Source organism: Chrysoperla carnea, chromosome 1 (genome assembly GCF_905475395.1).
Source record: "Chrysoperla carnea chromosome 1, inChrCarn1.1, whole genome shotgun sequence".
In the NCBI taxonomy this organism is placed as follows: Eukaryota; Metazoa; Arthropoda; class Insecta; order Neuroptera; family Chrysopidae; genus Chrysoperla; species Chrysoperla carnea.
In genome coordinates, this window is record NC_058337.1 from 93,108,636 (window position 1) to 93,132,053 (window position 23,418).

A 23,418-nucleotide genomic window follows, 5' to 3' on the forward strand; every position below is an offset into this window, starting at 1 on the left:
AACTTATGAAGAGCTTTATTAAAGTATTTCATACTTAAACTACCTAATTGAAGTTGTTATGAATAATTTATAAAACGAGTAGGTAGACATAAAGTGGAATTAAAACATTTGAAATGTAACTTAAATTGTAATTTTTTTTAACTTCATACGTGTAAATGTATAAATATTAAATAAGAAGTGCAGCGAGCAACTTTATATCACAAATTTAATGTCTAATGCTTTATCATTTTATGCACAATGTACAAAACCATGATGGGTGTTCCATTTCCTAATGTAGAAATATCCACAACCAATATTGTACATCTTGGTAAAGTAATATTTTCATGTTTATGAATTATATAAATTAATATGAAATTAAAATTTTATTCTAAACCTGACAAATATATTTATATACCTATAATAGTACATACATATATAATCCTTGTGTTCGTTTGTGTTTGCTTTAAAAACTCAAAAAGTTCTGGTTCGATTGAGGTGAAATTTTTACATAATATACTACTAGAGGATGATTTTTATTTATTTTAACCCCCGGCGCAAGTGGGATACGGAGGATGGAAGTGGAGATGAGCAATCGCATATTTTCAAATATACCCAAATGGGGTATCAAAAAAAAGGGTATCAAATTATATAAAAAAAAGTATCAAATAAAGGTTCATTACAAAACTGTAAACTGTATCCTAACGCAAGAGGATTTGAAAGTGATTATGGGGATGGAAGTGAGGATGAACAATCAAATAGTCGGGATATACTCAAGTGGGGTGTCAACAAATAAAAGGACATAGCGTATACATTACAAAACTGTGAACTTTTTCTCGGGGCCTTTCAAATTTTTAAATTTTTTAACTTTTCATTTTTATGCATTCAACCATAATGTGCCACAACGAAATTATCTTTCTTCTGATACCAATTTCGATTACTTAACAGATCGGTAAAAGTACCTATATTGATTTACCTGTTCATATGGCATGAACAGGTCTACACTGACCTGTTAACCAATCGAAATTGGTATCAGAAGAAAGGTAATTTAATTACGAAAATATTGGTATAGACTTGATTGAAAAAAACCGTCCATGGAAAAAATTGATTTATTTAAATCACATGGGTAAAGAAAGACCTTATACCGTCTCTTAGAAAGTTGTGCTACAATCATAGCTACTTTTTTTTTATCAAATGTGTGTTTTTTTTTTTAATTGTAATTAAACCTTTTAATGGATTATACTACTTAATGAAAAACCTATATTAGTAAGTTTTCTGTCATTGTACGTCGTTAGACAGATAGTCTTTTTTACCTACTTACCTTTTTAACTTTACCCCTCGTAGGGTGCGGTTACCAACTTTAGTGTTCCATAGCAGCAGTTCAGGAGTTATTATTTAAAATAATGAAAAGTAAACATGATTCTTTTTATTGTAAAAATATTTTTATAAAAAAGTTGTTTATATAATCAAGCATATTATTATTATGTATAAGCTATTTCTCAGTTTATGGATAGGAATTAAACAAATACTTTACATAACATCTTCATATTTAAGTAACGTTGTACATTTTCATAAAATATCAACAGTAATATTTTTGTTGTATGCAATTCTAAAATAAATGCAAATTATTTTATATAAATTATTTATTTATACATTTCATGAATTCGTTGTATTAACAATTACATTACTAGAATTCATTGGGCGACATATCAGACAGATACATTGGGTTAATATAAATAGTATTTTTATTATAATATGCAGAAAAAGGTATTCAATGTTTTTTTTTATCAACTTAAAATTTATGAACAATTTGTACCGTGTAAAATTACCATATTTATCTTATTGTAAAGTTAATTTTGGGTTATTGCATCTGTGCTGACGTTATCGCTGAAAGATTGTTTTGAAATGGAGTATAGATTGTCACGACTCACTGTTGTGTAAGGAAAACTCAAATAGCCAGTATTTGTTCATTTTATTTGAGATTTTCGAATCAGAAATAAAATAATTGAAACTTTAAACTTCAATCAAGAATAGTAATGAAAACACACGCTTAATAGGGAGAGGAAATTCTCCTGAGCCTCGGTAGGATAGGGAAAAATTAGGAGGCAAAGCGAGAAAGACAGTCGAAACGAACCTGTACACATTTATTTTATGGGATAAATACAGATTAAATAAAAATAATCTCAGTGCAGAGATTGAGTATCTACACTGAACAAGTACAGATACTAGCTAGAAAAGCTCTGGCAAATTTGTTTTTAAATCAAAGATTTTATTAGAAATTATAATAAATGTTTATTTATAAGACATGGTGAAACATGGTTTGGGTGTTAACAAATTTTAAATTAAATTCAAGAAGCATAAATTACGACCATGCAAGTTTATACTTGAGTAAGCTTTACAATTAATATATAATTAAAAAAAAATTAAACAATCTAAAAAAATCATATAAAAATACTGACCATCGACATTTAACCTGTACTCCAAAAATATAATACACGTCCATATACACAAAGAGACATTCGAGTTTTTGATCGAGGTAATTATATATATTTTTTTAGGCTCTATATATGATCAAGGGTTCCTTATATTCAAGGGATAAAGAAGTGTCGTGAGTGCTGTAATTGTAAAATGATCAGAAGGTATATAAAATATGCCGAAAAAAGCAGAAAGAATATATTAGATTTAAACAGGTATGGGATTTTGAAATTTTGAATTTAACAAATCTCTAGATTTGTTTATAATTTAGGACAGTAGGCATTCTTGTACAAATTTTCACAAACTTAGTCTTTTTGAAACCCTTTTTCGGATTGATATTGTCAATTTTTATTCACATAATATATTACTTATGTGTAATTGTAGGTGTAATTATATTTTTGGAAATAATTTAAGCCTCTCAATATTCAAAAAGTTGGGAAACAGAATACCTACCTGTTGACCCAATGAAAGACTTTAATGCGATTTTTCAAAATAAAAAATACATTTGTATTTTTTGATCAGTTTTAATAGCAAAAAAATACCCTTATAATTTTTTCTCAAGATGCTTCAAAATTAAAATTCTTGAAAGACTAAAAATGCAATAATCATTCGATTTTAGAAAAATGAGTTATTTTTTCAATTTCTGACGAAATTTCTTTCCTTTGAGGTATGTGTTCCTTAAATAAAAATATATTATTCTTTAAAATATGGTGAAAAGCGGATTTAATTTATTTCTAATGCAATCTACTTTAAAATTGATAAAATCGTTTGCATTATTTAATTCGATACATATTTCGAAATGATCTGTATATAGAGTTGATGAGAATAAAACGCACTATAATTATTATACATCCTTGATAATTCCACATCAAAGAATTTACGTACAGCATTGTGGTTATATTAAAAATTAAACACTTTTTTATCGAGCACTATAACAACACTACGACCATATAATTAAGTAAAAAAAGTATTTTATTTTAAATTTTAAAGTATCTTATTAAGTTTTACTTACTTATCAAAAGTATTAAATAATACAATGACTTAATACGATTTAATTAGATAATAATAAAAATTGAAGTCAAATACCTTTTTTTCTAGATAAAAACAACCACAATTAGGCCTTCATGTAAGTTCATTGTTTATAGAAATTGTTTTTGATTAAATATTTTATAATATTTATTATAAAATGTATAATTTGTTCACACTTATGTGACTCGTTTAACATGGTAATGACACTAATTTTCTATACAAATTTCTATTTTACCCGCATTTAATTATTATGCTATTTAAAGTTATATTACAATGGTATCAATGAATATTTAATAAAAATTAAATAAATTCAGATTAAAATCTATTCTGCTGATTAATGCAATATGATTTGATTGCACGAAGAATTATAATTAAAACTTCCGACAATAAAATGCATCTGTCTTCAAGAATTAAGTTCTAATATCTTATATCTTATTTTGTTTTCTTTTAAAAAAAAAAAATTACCATTCTTAAACTTATAAATTTTTTTTTCTGCTACTTACCTTTGTTGTAACCATGTTCCATATCGAACGTTATCGTTTTGATTTGTTTGAAGATTGGGAGGTAAATCCAAAAAAGTGCAAAAAAAAAACGACACCAAAACCGACAATTTTCATCTAGGTTACCTGGTAAACTTAAACTTTTTCAATCAATTCAGCTTGCCATGAGAAAATGCAAAAATTTTGAGAAGATGTAAAAGTTTTATTATAATTGTAAATTTGTATTTTTTGCCAAAATTTTATGTTTTATCATTTAAATAAATTGAATTGTGAAAGTTATCAGGAGTTAAAGATAACAGAGATAATATAAAGTAAGTGCAATGCAATTTTTATGTTATGTCAAAACAAATATCCTGATCCAACCAAAGCGGAATGTACTCACGTATTGGGTTGGCTACTAGATCAGAAGTATGTCTTTTTTAGTATTATATAGCCGAATCTAATAAATTGTTGGAAATGTTCGTTTCCTAAAATCGAAAACTAGTTACAGTAACATCGATTCTTGTTATGTATTCATCCTGTGTATTAATATTTTATTAAGAATAATTGGTAAACCATAAAATAATTTTTATTCAAACTGCCAATTATGGGCAATGTTATATTATTATGAACATTTTAAAAATTAATATTTAAATACAAGCTTTTATATGCAATTAAGGCTGGAACCCGTTGAAAAATCAATTACTTACGATTCTGATATTTTTCTTGAAGTTTTGTGCGATCGCAAATGGCATAAAATTTAAGTTTTATGTATAATTTAAATTTTGGAAAAATGTATAAAAAAATGTTTTGACGATGTCAAAAGTGTAAATCCTAGGATGCAAAAGACTTGAGTAAGATTTTCACAAATTTCAGAATAAAATCAGAAAGCCATTCTAACCACCTATTTATGTGAAATGTTTATATTTAATTGTTCTTTTAGGAATAGCAAATTTGGTCCAGATTTAATTGAGATAAAACTTAGTAGGTAGTATTTAGTGACAAAATAATCATTATAAAATTTCGATTTTTTTCTTTTCGAACTTTCATTATAGTTTATTTGTTTGGAATATTCATTTTCTTCAACAAAAAGTGAATATAAACAAGTGAAAATAAACAATTAACTGAGTTAATTTTAGAAATACCCTGTATTATAATAGCCTTTCGATCGTCATGTTCTAGTAGAAGAAAATTGGGAAAATTAAATTATTATTATTATTATTACATAACTATATCCTCTGGTTTAAAAATCTTTTATAAGCGCACTAGTTGAAGCTACCTAGAGATTTTCAACTCTCTTTTTTTTTTATAGTTTTTGAGAAAATGGACACCAAAATTTTGTCCTTATTCACTCATAGGAAAACAAAGATATTTACGAAAAAATGTTCCAAACAAGGGTTGTTTTTATAAACAGTTTTACATTTAAATTTTTTTTCTATTTCTTACGTTTTACAAAATGGGTCTACGGACCCAAGACCCAATAAATCTATGTTGATCTTTTACAAACTCAAGCTTACGTTTTACGTCTTGAGCACGCTATAAACATTTAAGCACGATATATCTTTTCGTTTTCAGTTATAGACAGACAAACATACAAACGGAAATGGGCTAATTCGGAGAATGTAAGTAAAATAATGTAAAGATACAAGAAGTCCAGCACTGGACATTGTATAATTCTAGGTAATGATAATAATAAGTAGGTATGTTATTAGCGCCCTTTTTATAGACGACATTTTATGTACCAAATGAATATAATTAAAAAAATCTGAATAGCTAGATTAAATTGAACATGTTTTGTGTGTATTTAATATAACAAATTTGCGTGGACAATTATAATACATAATAACATTTTACTATAGTTAAATAAAGTATATAAGAATTTTCTGGAGTAGGAGTTTTTAGACTTGTTAAACTATAATATTTATACACTATGATTTGTCAGCTTTGTATATAAAGGATGTCCTATCGAATATCCCAAACGAAATCTATGTTTTATATAATAAAACGATACGAAATCAAATTTTTTCGTTTGATCTTACATAACTGGACTAAGTCATGTAAAAATTAATTAATTGAGTAAAAGCTTAATAATTGGTTCACATGTGCAGGCGCTAGGAAGTGAAATAATTGATTCAATTTATTTACAACAAGACAGTGATGTTTAGGTAGTCTAACTACACTGAGGAAAAGCCACATTGACAGAGCTACTTTTTTAAGTTATGGTTTATGATAATCCGAGAAATGTTTAATTCTCCCGTCTGGTTAAAATTGATGATATTTTCTTTAGTCTTAGTTTTACCAGGAAAATAAATTTTTAAAGTTTCGCATGATGGTTTGTTGAGTGGTCAACTTATTAATCCTATTGTGTCGAAGAGTCAATTGTGTTCTTATTTAAATAAGAACAAAAAAACAAAGAGTAATCGATTTTAAATTGACGAGACTATTAAAAATATTTCGATCCTATAACTTAAAAAGTAGGTGTTGTTAGACTATCTACCTAAAACTATGAAACAATTCGTTTTGGTGCAATTATATAAAACATTTTATACAAAAAATAATAATTACAAGGTACAAAAGGCTTTTTGATTAGTGTGAAAGGTCTGATATTGTACAAAAAGTCTCTAACAAATCGTTTTATTCGATATCATTCCACTCTTAATATTTAAATAATAGAATAATAACTACCTCAAAAGATTAATTATTCTAAGCTTTTTCATACATAATTATTCCATGGCTAAATTATACCTGCCAATATTTATTTCTTACAAATAAACGATGTAGGTAATAAATATTTAAAACTATTTTTTCCCGAACATATTTATGAGAATCGAGTAAAATTATATTTTTCAGTTGATTTCCACAAAATTCATACGGGTTTTCAAAATTGTTTCCTACATCATCGATAATTTTTGTGTTGATAATATATTAAATTTCTCTGAGGTCTCTTTATTGAAGTCAAAAATATTAAAAGTATTCAAATGAATTACTACTTAATGTCAAAGTTAGTTAAAGTTTATAAGATTTCCTATCTTTTATCAGTTATTAAAATGTTTAGAAAAAAACGCAATGCTAAAGATCAAGATAATGGCACAATAAGAAACCTTCTTTAAACTTAAGTTTCATAATAATTTTATAGTTGAACTTTTCGTCGACGAAAGTAATGTATTTTATTTTAAAATTGAATGTAATATATAACGCAGAGTATTCGATGGGCCACCCTTTATATAAAATTTATGTACTATGATTTGTCAGCTTTGCATACACAGTATATCTATATACAAAATTTTATTACAACAGATGATGGTATATATAAAATAGATGAAATGACCATGAACATCCTCATATAATCAGATCACAGATGAGGAGGAATCCCCTCAAATCTTTTAAGAAAATTAGATAAACAAATTTCATTCAATTATTTTTTATAACAGATTATTGATCAATTCTATTGAGTTTGCATTAACTTTGCATTATTTGTAGTTTTTTTGTGTGAAATTTTCTTAATTTTTTAATGTGGAAAAAGTAGTGAGTTTAAGAAGATTTGTTTGGTGGATTTAGTTACCGATTTTTCTGATCATAATTTTCTTGTTTTTAAAATGGACTGTGCAAACGAGATATCGATCACTGTAAGTTAGTCATTGATTTTTTATTATTTACTAAATACTTGTGATTATAGTTAATAACTAATAACTAATTTTAATTATCATTAAAATGAGAAATATATAAATTGTGTGTGCATTGTACATGGTTTTTCCCAGAATATAAATTCGAGTTATACCTAAAAACCTCGATTGATACATTTTAATAATTATTAATATATAATTATAGTACTAGATAATAAAATATCTGATATAAATATACACTATCAATACCATGCCGGAAAATATCTTTATGTTCGAGTTACAAAGTCAGCTGCTTATTTGGGAACTTAATGCAAGGGAATGTTATTTTTTTCAACTTTGTGAGGATTACGACTTAACGAGGTTCAAGTTATCGACGTTCCTCATCAATTAACGTAAAGTTGTTGGCTTTTAATTTAATAAAGGTTTTTTGGGACCCGAGAAATCTCCCAAAATGACTCCAAAGTTTTGTAATTAATTTGCTAACAATTTCACTTATGATCATAATAACACTTGGTCAAGTGGTTCAATGTCTCTGGTTTTGAGTGTAACAGCCCTCGTATTTGGAGCAGGGAAAACGATTTAAATATTATGAGATGGTTTAAGGGGTTTTTAGGCGTTCTAGACCTATTATTTCACGGCCTTAAAGTATATTAGGAGTTGTTTTATTTCGAAAACAGACGACATTTTCTATTTGTTCACGACTCAAAAACTACAATATGAGGTTTCATAAAAAATTATATACTGGCTGTTTTTAAATTTGTTCTTAGTTTGAGCATGAAACGAAGAAAAATATTTAGCACTGAAAACTGGCCTTAAATTATTTACTAAATTGCTTAAAAATTAGTCAAACAAAATACACACTTCGAAAAAATATTTAATTCTTTCTCTCTACTCCAAAATATAAGGTAGTTACTCTTAAAGTGAGACACATTATATATTAATGTCTTAATTTGTTGCATTTTCAGACTAATAAATTAGTTTGTATTTCAAGAAACAAATGTTAAAAATAAATCTTAGGCAAGTTCTTGTTCTTGATGCATTTTTATTGTATTTTTTTAAATTTATATTTTTGAAATTTCCAAATATGATATAATAAGATGATTTCATTCCATGTATTTTTTTATTGGAAAGCAAATCGAATCAATCAACGAAACAATACGATAATTTATCAATTGATCAAAATATTAATTTATAAAAATAGGATGTAAGCTTCATATATCCTCTATATGCAAATTCAAATAGAGACGTTGTGGAACACAATTTTATTAGATTTTAGAAAATATTTTAAAATTTATTAAAATGGGACTAAGCTTAAAATCCTTGTTTTACTCCATAGAAGTTCAAGAGGATTGAATATATTTATTACATTGATACTTATTCAAACTCTGTGTTAGTAGTCAAAGCAAGTTAAGATGCCTTATCAAGCTCGGTTATTAGCCGGGCCTTTTTTTTTTAAATAGTTTTTTACCCATATTTTTTTTAATAGTCTGATAAATTCTAATGAAAATTTCTAGTTTATTCTTGCGTTTGACTGTGTTTAAATTTGTATATGAAAATTTTTGTTTCATGAAATATCACGTTCCGTTCAATCATGTGTGCGAGCGCGTGTTACAATAATTCACACACCTCCTATATTTTGTTTTAGTCTCTATATAGAAGTGAATAGTGTACTAAAGTAAACTACTTCATTTAGATACAATTGAAAATTTCATAATATCTTAAATAATTTCATTAAATAAAACATCACAATGTGGAGAATTGATTATTATTATTTCATATTATTTTTTTAAAATAAAAGTGTTGAAATTGAATATAAATGTGAACAGTCATAAAAAGATATATGATCAGTTGTACATCTATTTATATGAAACGCATCTCAATAAATTTAATTAACACCTTTTTGATAGATAAGTATAGATATGTATCAAATCATTGTGGGCGATCTTAAACTATGTACTTATATTCATAAATTTGTTTTGTTTCAAAACTTTATGTATATAATAATTGATGATTGCATTGTTTTGAAACTGTGATAGGCTATTATCTCAACGAATTTAATTTCGTCCATTTACATTCGAATATAATGGTCAAATTTGAATATAATTTTTATATAATGCATATATTAAATATATCAAAGAATATTAAGTTAAGCCCCAAATATGTACCGCTTAAAAATATTGATGCTACGAGCCAAATTTTGGTATAGGTGTTCATAAAATCCATTTCCGGTTGTCCGTTTGAATGTCTATCCGTCCGTCTGTCTGTCTGACAACACGATAACTTAAAAACGAAAAAATGTATCAACCTGAAAATTTTACAGTGTGTTCAGGACGTAAAAAGTGACATCGAGTGCGTAAATGAGCAACATAGGTCAATTGGGTATTTGGTCCGCAAACATTTCTTGTTTCATTCGAGATAGAACGAAATTTTAGGTGTAAAAATGTTCCTATGTATCCTATGGGAATATCAGGCATGTATGTGTGACATGTATGTATGTCTGGATATCTAAGAGTGGCTACTTTTCTTTACTTACATGACGTGTGAAACAAACGATTCCGTAATCAATACTGTCTATACATGTTATTTCAACAATTAACTCACTCAATTGTTTCTTTTCACTTATATTTTTTAAATAAAATGTTACTTTTTAATGATAGTCTGTGGGACAGCACCCTTTTTGTTGAATGATTAATGCATACTTCGTGAGTAGCTTTCTTTTGGCGAATCTACCAAACATTCTATGAATTTTTTTGAAAGTATAGCATTCTCAAATGAGCATTATATATAAGCTTCATATTTAAGCCATCGGTCTGAATTAACGCAACAGGGAATTTATCGGACACTATGACCACTTGATAACATAATATTATACTAATCTTGCTGTCATATGAATCACTAGTAAATATTTTAAAGAACATATGTACCTGTATTTAAAAATAGCTTCATTATTTAGTAAAAACCCTATAGGTGGTATTTTGTCATTTTATTTTGTAAATTTTTTAAATTTATTACGAGTGTACCTATACCAAGTGTCCACAAGTAAGTGTCCATGGCTTTAGAAATAAGCCTTCAAAAGAAAGCCTTGCAAGTTCATATGTTCATGTCAATTTTTTACATAATATATTCTATGATGATGAACACCTCATTGAGAAGTTATCGTTGACATGAGCTAAGAAGAAACGATTGGAAGGGTGTAGTCAACGGAATTGAATGATCAATACATAGTATCAAACAATGCCGCTTCCCGCTTTCTATCCCTATGTCTTTATGTATACTTAGATCTTTAAAACTACGCGACGGATTTTGATGTGGTTTTTTCAAATAGATAGAGTGATTCAAGAGGAAGGTCTGAATGTATAATACATGCATAATATAGTAGAGAAGCAATGATAGTTTGAGATGTTAAACAAAATTGTGAACAAAAGGAGAGTAAGTGGCGGCATATGAATAGAAGTTTATAACACTATAATCTTTGTATTTAAAATTAAAGTTTTATTTTTTTACATTAATGGATGATGAGGGCATAAACGGAAAAGAGAAAGCGACAAGGGGAATTAATGAGACTTGTCTAAGTAGGCGACTGATACCTATTTGAAGTGTTTTATTGTTTTTAACGAGTCTGGACTCTATTACTTAACGTGAATTCGACTACTTTACGCTAAAAACTCTTTTGTTTCAAAGAGTGCAGTCATTTTAACTATAGATAGTTTTCACTCATTTACTTTGCAAAGAGTGCAGTCATTTTAACTATAGATAGTTTTCACTCATTTACTTTGTTTCTTGTATAACACTAAAAATTTTAAACAACATTGTGCGTAAAATAGAAAATTAAAAACGATTTCTTTTTATAACTTAAAAAAATGTTAATTACAAAAGCTATTAAATTATAATTGATCAAATATGCCTACATAAAACAATTAATCTGTTTATTTTATTATACAATTCATTTTAATAATTTATTTATTTTTTAATTAATAGTATATTCTAATAACTTTTTTGGGATTCCTTATAAAACCATACAATAATACATAGGTATTTATGACTTTAACCTTCACCTACAATTCAATGGTATCGTTATGGATTAATTATTGTTTTATCCAAAATTTCACACTTATTTTTTATATTAATTAGTATAAAAGCAGAAATTTAACAAAAAAAAAAAAATGGATTTAGCTGAAAAAATCCATAGTTAAAATTCACGTGCGAGTTTGACTTGCACACGAAGGATTCCTTATTATATCGTTCAAAATATATCACAATTTACTTTGTACAAGCAAATACGAACAATTATACAAAGTACGAAAAATTAATAAAATTGTACTTTTTTTTTGCGTTATTCTGTGGCGGAAATGAGTCCTTATCAATACTCCTTCTTAGCTAAATAATAAAGTTATTAAAAATAAAATTTACGTATTCTCTTTCGAAATATAGGATTTACTTGTATATATAATCCGTTGGGTATTAAGAGTTAAAAGTTTTTTTTTTAATAGAAAAAAAAAATTATAAAATAAACTTTCGATTAAAGTAGTAGAGAGATAGGCGACAAGTAAGTCTTAAGTCAAGCTGGATTAATAATTGGCTATCTAAGTTTTTACTTTGTGGTACTTCTCAAATATCAAATAAGACAGAATTAGAAAATTTGCAGAATGCTTCCCACCTGTAAGAATGAAAGCATGATACAGTATGATATCATCGTAAGTATACTCGAAATCTAGTAAAAGTATGCTCTAAAAGAAAACATATACCTAATTGACTTTAGAAAAACTAATACTTATTCCACACTTACAGTCGACCAAGAAACACCGCTCTATGCTCTGACCTCTAACTATTTTTTAGTTCAACCCTGTGCAATTGTTCCAATTATCTTCGTAATACTATGCACCCCATAGTTTTAAGAATTATTTGAATAACATTTTATTTCAACTTTTTTGTACCAAAAATATTACCTATAAAATTTATGCAGTACGATAATAAAATAAATCAATTTTTTATGCACCCATTGATTTTTTAAGTTCTATGACCTTAAAACAATACTTACATCATAAACAAAACTCTTTCAATATAAATATCACCTACATAAACGACTCATCCTTAAAAAAAACCCAATAATATTGAATTGAAACACTAAAAAAGACAAATTTGATACATCATAAAAATTAAATAATTTTATTAATTATAAAATTCTCTTTTGGAAAGCATTTACAATACAATAAATTTGTTGAACATGATTTTGTTTAGGAAGTTCAGAACAAATTTCTTGTAGTTTACCTCCATATAAGAATAAAATATCGAATTGTGTTGTAGTAGATATTATAGAGTATTGTTGCAAGGCTAAGGGGGCGTCCATAAATTACGTGAGATGATTAAGGGGGGGAGGGGGTCGAGTCAAATATCATCTAATCTCACGTTGGGGAGAGGGGGGGTCTCGATAAATATCACGCAATTTTTTTTTCTGATTGAAACAAAAAAATATTATACTATTTTGTTGAATTTAATCCAAATTGTATGTACATGTTTAAAATTTAATCTTAAGCGTTAACGTAATATGATTACGATTATTCACTAATTCGTTCGGAAAAAAATTATTTCATTCATACTTCGACGTTATATATTTACTGAATGTCGAACCACCATATTTATTTTATAAAAGCACAAACCAAATTGTTGTTTTCTTTTTACAATAAACAATCTAACGCGTTTACGTAATAAACCCACATTCTGAAAAATCTCACGTGAGATTGGGGGACGGGGGAGGGGGTTGACTAAAACCTCACGACATCTCACCAAGGGGAGAGGGAGGGACAGAAAATTTAAAAAAACACCTCACGTAATTTATGGACGCCCCCTAAGATTAGTCCAAAAATAGTAGTACTCTAAACATTGCAATTTAGACCATTCAATTTCTCAATATGATCTCTAAGATTCTTCGCTTTTCATTTTTGTTTTATTTTGAAGGACTTGACGTTAAAAATTTCTCTCGAGCTTATCTAATTACAAGGAAATGTCCCCTGTTAAGGTCGAAGTTTCCCAAAAACATTTCAAATATAGCGTTAAAAAGGATTTGGTTGTTTTTATAGTGAAACAATTTTTGTTCTTTCGTTGTCTTTATCACATATACTCTATAAATGCACCCCTTTCGCGCTATAGTTGCTAGAAATATGACAATCTCAATTTATCTTAATAATTTTTATACCATGTATGAAATATATCAAGGTATACTAAGTTTAGTCTCAAGTTTGTAATGCTAAAAAATATTGATGCTACGAACAAAATTTTGGTACAGGTGTTCATAAAATCATCTAAATAGTTCATTCCCGGCTGTCTGTCTGTCTCTCAGAACCCAAATTTTCAAATAATTAGCCTCCAACTTTGTAAAGTAAGAACCAAAACAAATAAGTACTAAATTTTATGAATATCGAATGCAGGGCCGGATTAACCCTCAACGGGGCCCTAGGCAACCATCAATTTGGGGGCCCTTTTTTCACGTCTTCTTTTTTCGATTAAAAAATACAAACTTATATCTTTCATAAAAATTTTATTGTCACAATGTAATAATATCAATAAAATTACTATCTACATTTTAAACATGTCGTTTTCTACATTTGTTTTCGGCAAATTCATCAATTATATCATCAGTATCGATTTTGTTCAATAAATCTGACTCAATGCAAAGTATACCTAACATCTCGAGTCGCGTTGTAGTTCTTGCAGCAGCTTTGATTCTTTTTAATTGTGAGAAGGATCGTTCGGCAAAACAATTTGTGATCATCCGCTTGAAGGCTTCTACACCCTCTGTTCCAAAAATAACCGAAATTTTTCAAAATAAAAACAATCAGTGTACATTTTGAAATAATTCTTTTTTATTATTCAATATACTCTCCTTTCACTTCGAGACACTTCTTTGCACGCTCATACAATTTGTCAAATGAGTCGGAAATGTCCTTTTTAGGAACCTTGTCTAGTTCGTCGGTCGTCGTCTTTTGAATGCGGTCAATTGAGTTTATTTATTAGAGTAAATTTTATTTTCAGTTCTGATTATATTTTTCTTTCACTCTCTAGAATTTTATGTTTGTAAGAAAATTTTAGAAGTCTTTTTCATTTTTCGGGGGCCCCAGGCAACTGCCTATTCTGCCTACTTGTTAATCCGGCCCTGATCGAATGGTAAATCCTTATAAGATGCAAGATTTAGGGTAAGTGTTTACTTAAATCACTTTTGATAAAAGCGGCCCAAAAAATAGGTGTACGCCATCCAGCAGACACTTGCTAATTCGACCGCAATAAAGGCATGGCCAACCCGTGGATCACAGGGTGAATCCTATCACAGGGTGAACTTAAGGGATAAAAAACCCGAAATTTGTAGGAAAAGTGAGAAAAGTAAAAATTTACCAGATTTATGTACTATATTTTTTATACAGAATATAAGTTTTAAATATTTTAAACTGGAAATAACTGTATGCGAAAAAAAAATATTTTATTACATATTCATTATGTAAATTTTCTGTATACAAGTATGTCTTACAATCCTAATAATTTTATTTTATAAAAATGTATAATCTATCTATAACAATAACCATATTTCAGTATTATCTAATTTTTAATAAAATTCTCTTTACAACTCTATGATTGTTTTTATTATACCTGTATACAGAGATTGTGTGAGTGTTGAATATCAATTTTTAATTCATGTAGCGCCTACAAAATTTGTTGACAAATAATGTGAGGATGCCTTCCGTTATGTACGTTATTAAGATGATGACGATAGATGATGACTTCTTATAAAATATTATTAATTGGTGTGTTTTTCATTGTAGTAAAAATAATTATTTATGTTTTACAATTTTATATTAATATTTTGTAATTTTTTTATGTTAAATAATTCATTAAAAGCAGGTGTTTTATGTTTATAATATTACAATGTAGGTGCATGGTCTCATATACTTCATATTGTCATTGCCTTTTTTTTTCTTTTTTTTTTTTTTAAATTTATTACGCTTTTAAATTATAATTTGATTTATTTTTTATTTTATGTTTTATTATTGTTAATGTAGTTAAATATTTTATTTTATATATTAAGGTTTTTATACCATGTATATATGAAATATACATAGTATATTAAGTTTAGTCCAAAGTTTGAAACGCTTAAAAATATTCATGCTACGAAAAAAATTTTGATATAGGTGTTCATAGAATCACCTAATTAGTCCATTTCCGGTTGTCCGTCCGTCTGTGGACACTCTAAAACGAAAAGAGATATCAAGATGAAATTTTTATAGCGTACTCAGGACCTAAAAACTGAGGTCGAGTTTGTAAATGAGCAATATGGGTCAATTGGGTCTTGCGTCCGTAGGACCCATCTTGTAAACCGTTAGAGATAGAACAAAAGTTTAAATGTAAAAAATGTTCTTTATAAAAAAATAAACAACTTTTGTTTGAGACATTTTTTTTAAACATCACTGTTTACCCACGAGGGCGCTTATTAGGTGCAAATTTTATAGTATGCATTAATATGGGAATATCAGTGTGTGTGTAGCTATTTAAAAGTGGATATCTTTTTTTATTAACGTGACGTCAAAAAACAAACGATTGCTTCATCAACACTGTCTATACATGGTATTTCAACAATTAACTCAGTCAATTGTTTGTTTTCACTTGTTTATATTGCGTTTCTAAGCGATACTATCTATATGGTTGATCAGTAGAGATAACAGCCCACGCGTATGAAATACAGAGTTACTTAGCGATCGTTTTATTCAATTTTCAATGTTAGTGAAGAAGTAGATATGCGACCAAAATCTATCGAACTTTGCATGAAATGCTTTATATAAGTGATATGAATGAGATTAACGAAATTTAGTATCGTAATAAAGAATGATATTTCGACAGGCCAAACCTTTAAACCTGAACTGAGCATAAAAATAGAAGGACGTTATATAGGTTTAAACATTGAATTCATCTGTTTACAATATTTGGTTATCTGGCTATTATGCCATACCTTACATAAATCGAGGAGATTGTTTGATATTGTATCATTCGATTCAATGAGATTGTGTAGGTAATCGATAAAATTGTGAAATCGATTCAATGAGATTGTATCAAAGTCTGGTGTTTGATGTAAATCCTTACAGCCACTTGAAAATTATCTCCTTTAGTTTTTTCGTTCATAAAAAAATGTATTTATTAAATTAGAAAAAAGATTTATAACAAACTTTCCGAGGTATAAATTTACAAGGCACTTTGGTTTTACGGCCCTGGAATTGAATTTTGTAATATAAACTATTATCAAAATTAAAGATATGGTTGAACTTTTAGCTCTAACCAGTGGGAGATATAGGTAGCAAAGAACCTATCAACCACTTTGCGTCAAACTTCACGCATCGATCTACAATCAGAGGGAAGATGTACGCCCTAACAAAAATCATTTGTCCGAAAATCATGAATTTCATGAACGTAGGTGGGTGAAATTTGACACAAAGAGGACCACTACTTAGCTATCTATATTTGGCTTTGCAGCCACGTCTTAAAAGCCTCATCGGAAATATTTTCATTATAGAAATTAAAATCTCTCCCTAATTGAGTTACGATACTGAGCCTTGCAAAACGGGAGATATTTGCGTGTTATTAAGATCTCGAAGCAGCAATAGAGCCGAGTAATATTTATTTAATTAGTTAATTTATTTGTAAATTTGAAACACCTACCTATTATTTTATTTGAACAAGTGAAAACAATTGACTGAGTTAATTGTTGAAATGCCATGCATAGTCAGTGTTGATTTCTTTATCACATTACACATACAAACATGTGACACATACATAACTGATAATCAAGTATAGTACATATTATAAAATTTCCGCCTAATTGGCACCCTCACGGGTAAACAGTGATGTTTACGAAAAAAATGTTTCAAACAAAAGTTGTTTAATTTTTGATAAGAAACATTTTTTACATTTAAACTTTTGTTCTATCTCTAACGGTTTACAAGATGGGTCCTATGGACCCCAGACCCAATTGACCTACGATGCTCATTTACCAACTCGACCTCACTTTTTACGTCCTGAGTACGCTGTAAAAATTTCAGCTCGATATCTTTGTTCGTTTTTGAGTTATCGTGTCCACAGACGGACGGACGGACGGGCGGACAACCGGAAATGGACTAATTAGGTGATTCTATGAACACCTATAGCAAAATTTTGTTCATAGCATCAATATTTTTAAGCGTTACAAACTTGGGACTAAACTTAGTATACCTTGCATATTACATATATGCATGGTATAAAAATTGGAAGATTTCCAAAATTATTCATAAGGCTTTTTTTACAATATGACTAGAAGTGTCTAAAGTGCTTTGTTTCGAACTGATTGTTTTCAAATTTCTTCCTGTTTATAATTTCATAATTCAAACACATTTTAATTGTTTTAGGTACGAATCATTATTCTATTATCTGGAATACAATTTGTTTGCAGTTTACCACAAAATAATTATCCAAATTATCAAGAACCATCAAAATTATTATTACCACCATTAGCACCTCCTACTATATCAACCAGAATATTACCACCATTACATTCAAATATATATACAAATGGATTACCTGAAAGTAATGGTAATTTATTCAATTCATTGAATACACCAGAAGCAGAAAATTATTATGCAAACGACAGATCTTCAGCAGGATCTTACTATCATAATGTAAGTTTTTTATACCCTTTTTTCAAGTGGTTACAAATACCTAGATATCATTATTTACTTCATGACCATGACGATGAACCAAAATCAACATGCAGTAATTTTGATTATATATTAGCTTTTAAAAATTTCTGCTTATCCTCTCTAAAAACTCTGTGCACACCACTGTATTTTTCCAATTCTTCGTGTAATATTCTCTCGACTTATGCTCGATTTTCTTCAAAAACATAAATCGGGGAAAGTGATTAAAGAAAGTTAGATAAAGTTGGTATTATTTAACAGTATATGTCCGTGATTAAGCTAGGCAATACATATATTTCTTATATACCAAATCTTACACTATACAAACTTACGTTTTTTATGTAATTAGGTTTGCCATTTTTACGCACAAGCACACGATTTACACACATACTATTATTCTGTTATGTCAAATTAAAAGCCGGATTAAATCGTGACCATTCCATATGGCTATTTAATTACGTGCAAAGCTAGGACAATAATATTTTTTTCTATATTAACGTTTCCGTCTTATATTTTTCAGCCATTCTTAAATAACTTCCATGCAAATGAAAATCCAACAAAAATTTTGGATCCACCACCAGTTAAAGTACCAGTTAGTACTCAAAGACCGGTAACATCTACTACTACAAAAGAACCAATAATTTTGCAACGCCCAAATGCACCCTTAAGTTTAGCCGAGTGGGAAAATTATAATATACGTGAACCATATGGTCCTGGTACATATGCATGGGGCTATGATATTGAAGATCCACAAACGGGTAATGTACAATTTCGTAGTGAAGAACGTCATGCAAATGGTACAGTTACTGGTAGTTATGGATATTTAGAACCTAATGGCAATGTTCGAGTTACTCATTATATTGCTGATGGTCGAGGCTACAGGTAATATTTTATGTTTTAAAAATAAAAGTATACCATTTAAATTCGTTATACATTTTTCGAGACTCAATGATGTCGCAGGAAACGATATTGATAGCTGCATCGTTTCTTTTGTGCTAATTTATTCCTGCCAAGTTTTCTCTTGTCCTGTATTAACAACGATGGCAGAGAATGGGAGGCTTGAAAAAATACAATTAAAAATAAATAATTGTTTGTATTAAAGTAAAAATAACTATTAATCTGAATGTTCAAATGCAAATTCAAAGCAAAAAATAGAAAAGCTTATAAGACCCTTTCAAAATTCACTGCTCTGTAGTTTTTGTTTCGAAGTTTCCCTTATTAGCTGCATGAACGCATGAAGTTAACACATACCAAATATATTTTTAAAGCTGAGGTATCAGATATTTACGAGAAATGGAAAGCACATATCTTTTTGATATGTGTGCTTACAAATGTGAATTTACAAATAAGTATAAAGCATTTAACATTACTTATTTTGCATAACTTTCTTTAAAAATTTGTGTACTATACATTTTATTAATAAAAGTAATCATAGCATTATTTAAATCAATCAATTAAAAAATTGTTCATAACAAAATTTAAATAGAATAGTAATTAATCATACCTGCCTATCAACAAGTAAATTTTAATTAAATTAAATACTTGAAGAACAGATTGGACAAACAAGTAAAGAACTACACGCAATATTCACAAATTGAAGTGGACCAATTAAATTTTTTTTAATTTTCCCTAATTTCCAACAGCTATTGGTCCGCTTAAAATGATTGGATCTCGATTACTCTCAGCTTATTTGCAAACTTTTACTTTTGAATCAAAAAAGGAAGTTTTCTATTTTTTCTACAATTCGTATGTTCTCTTTCTATGCTTTTACCGAGAACTGAAAGAGTGAGGCATATTATTTCTTTATTTATTACCATCTTCGAAAGTGTATATGAATTGGATGTAAAATCTTGTTTAGAAGAAATCCCACGAAGATAAAGAAGGTGTCTAGAATTATTACTTACTGTGTATTGTGTTCAGTTTAACTCATTATCGTCTCATCTTGTTTATTTCATTTCTTGCGGCATCATTAATTGGATCTGATTCGCAATTTGACGCTGTTTGATAGCCATTTCTAGTGGAAATATAAATAATCAATGGTATCTAATAACCCATAAACACAATGTAAAATAATAGCTGGAATTTAATTATCAAGAAAGCAACTCGTTAAATAAAATCACACACTACATCTTCCTCAAAACTATACATTCTACGAATATGCTATGGCCAAGTCAACAGTAGTAGCCATGTAATTGTGAAAGAAAATTTTACAAAAATTACTCGAAAAGAGAAAAGTATTTACTTGAATTAATACTTCATTTCATTTAAATAAATTGAATGATTAATTCATTTAAAGCTAGTAAATAATGCTAAGATTTTTAAGATTGTACTCAAGCACGTTAGTTTCCTTGCCACAGGCACCTCAGCTGCCCCCAGATTTGATCCAAAAAACTCAAATGTGAGCGAGAAATTTTACTTCCACAAATAATTCTAGAATTCAAATATTATTATTCCACTACAACACATAAATAAATTCCTTAAGGAGTAATTTTTAGTTTTATTCGAAAGGAAAATTAATAACCTAAGAGCCAGTGAGCTTTTGGATAGTAAAAATTAAAATGGGCGCAACAAATAGCTCTCACCTGACCACAATTTAGATCAGTATTAATTCTTTTTTAAATTTTGGGATCCTAGGTTTTCGCTATGTTAAATTTACCTCTTGTTATAAACAAAAGGCGCAGCATGCATCCCCTTCTCGGAAATAGAAAGTATTGTACTAAAAGTGCTATAAAGTTGAAAAATCGATGTTACTTAGACGAATAGCGATTTCAAATCAAAACTTTTCATTTACTAAGCGATTTTTTATTTACAGTACTTGCTTTTCAAAAATTTTTTTCCCAAAAATCCGGCTATTATAAAGTTGTTGCCGGCGATTAATTGTTGCGATTTTCATAAATTTTTCTACTCAAATTGATTGGCTTTTAGTATAGAACCATATTGCAAGTCAGTATCTGAATATATTATTCACTGTTGTGCAAAATAAATACCTCCGCAATAAAAATTATTGGTTAGTTTACTTAATTAATACATTCAAGTATGTAAAAAAAAAATTATGTAGTAAATAAAATAGTTATATTAAATGCGTATTTTCTGCGTGATAACTTTAATTAAAACAATAAAAATTTCCTTTTTTTTCAGAACTCGTGTTGAAAATAGTCAATACAAATCATTACTTCCATCTTTCCGGCGTGCACCAACTACTCAACAATCACCTTCACCACAACTATTAGCAGCGATACAAAGTCAAAAAATTCAACAACAAAATCCAAATTATTCCATACGTGATCAATATCAACGACCAATCGATCAACAATATCAAGCGACCAATGATAATGCGAAATTTAACTATTTTTTCATTCCGACCGATAAACAATTTTAATAATTATTAACCATAAAATATAAGACTGATTTATTATTTCTAATTATTCTTTTAACATTTTTCTATTCCAAATATTAAGTAAGATAAAAGAAACTTCGATTTCTCATCGAAGTTTTTCACTATGGTATATTTTTACAGTATTTTAATTTTTATCTGCCATTATTTGGATCTCATATTAACATTAAATAATCAGTGAAGTATTATTGAAACTGAATGAATCTTCAAGTTTCAATTTAATTTATTTAATTATGTAATTTATTTAATATTTGCATGTCGAAATAAAAAAAATTTTATTTATGATTTCCTGACTGTCTTATATCCTGACAAACCTTTGAATTCTTACAAAAGTAAATACGTATTTATTTTATTGAAACTTTGTGGGTGCTTCACTTTCTTCTTATTACGAAAAAGTTGGTAAAGTATTTCAGCCTACTTATTGTATTAGATAATACCATTTTTACGCTAACATAAAGAGTTTGAAAAATCCGATTTAAGTTAACCCGACTTTACTGAAAGCAAGTAAAAATATATAGACAGTGTTTAATATCAGAGATTTTATTATTTTATAAATGAGAAGTTTAAAAACAAAAAGATTCATAAAGGATAAAATGTCATTTATACCCAAATATTTTAAAAAAATTGCTAGGACTTTTTTTTGGTTTTTTGGAATATATGGAAAACATTTTTAATATAAGGTTTTCGAAAAAAAGCTATTCTTTATAAAAATCTCTGTTTTTGAAAATATTAACGTTCAGCTATTCACTTTTGACATCGAAAGTACAGAGTGTCCTCAAATTGAAAAAGTTCGATAGGGATGTTAATGGTCGTTTAGAAAGTTAGACCATTTAGAACACATAATAAGGGAAATGGTTCACGAAATCACTCTCAAGATATGTAGGAGTGTATTTAAATAATTTTGTATAAGAACAATTACATGTATGGAACGCGAAGGCGGATACATTTCAAAATGATCATTAACAGTCCTATCGAACTTTTCAAATTTCATCCTGTCTATTTATGTCTGAAGTGCTGAATGTTAATATTTTTGAAAGCAGAAATTTTTATAAAGAGTAACTTTTTTTCGAAAACTTTATGATAAAAAAGTTTTACATATGGAACCAAGTTAAGCCAGCTGTAGGCATACTGTGCAACGAATTTTTAACTCAAAAATTTTTTCTCCGAAAATTAACCGATTTGACCTGTTTATCCTGACTATATGATTCTAATTTCATATTAAAGCTCTCTATAAATTTTTAGCTCTCTATCTTTTGTAATTTTGAGAAATGGAATTTTATGTTTTGTTTTTATTTGGGCTTTCATGGAAAAACAAAAGATATTAACGGAAAAATGTTTCAAATAATGATTGTTTATGACTATAAGGAACATTTTTAGCATTTAAATTTTTGTTTTTTTTGTTATGGCTTATAGATGGATCCATGACCGAATTGACCTGAGTAGTATGTAGTAGTAGTATTATGAGGTTTTCCTCTCTAACAGCTCCCAAAATATTTGGTCTTACTTCAATATTACTGCTAGAGATGGGACAAATGGTTTAGGCAGAAAGTGGATGAAATACTGATTACAGCATTCCAGGACATACATATATCCAAGAGAAGCTTTTAAATATACAAAATTCCCTTTGAAAATTCAATAAATATATTTATAAACAAAATAAAAGGTATACAAAATCATATGGAAAAAGTTCTTTAAAAGAATAATAGATAAAAAAAAATTATAATTTAATATTTTTC

General features: G+C 28.1%; 1 protein-coding gene across 1 annotated transcript; it reads left to right on the plus strand.

The window, feature by feature from the left end:
• The first annotated feature begins 237 nt into the window (after positions 1-237).
• On the plus strand, positions 238-21,667 carry LOC123292212. The gene is made up of 4 exons (XM_044872782.1): positions 238-312; positions 18,001-18,270; positions 18,809-19,170; positions 21,427-21,667. Exons 1-4 carry the CDS (start codon positions 238-240, stop codon positions 21,665-21,667), a joined length of 948 nt encoding a protein of 315 aa, XP_044728717.1.
• The last annotated feature ends 1,751 nt before the right edge of the window (positions 21,668-23,418 follow it).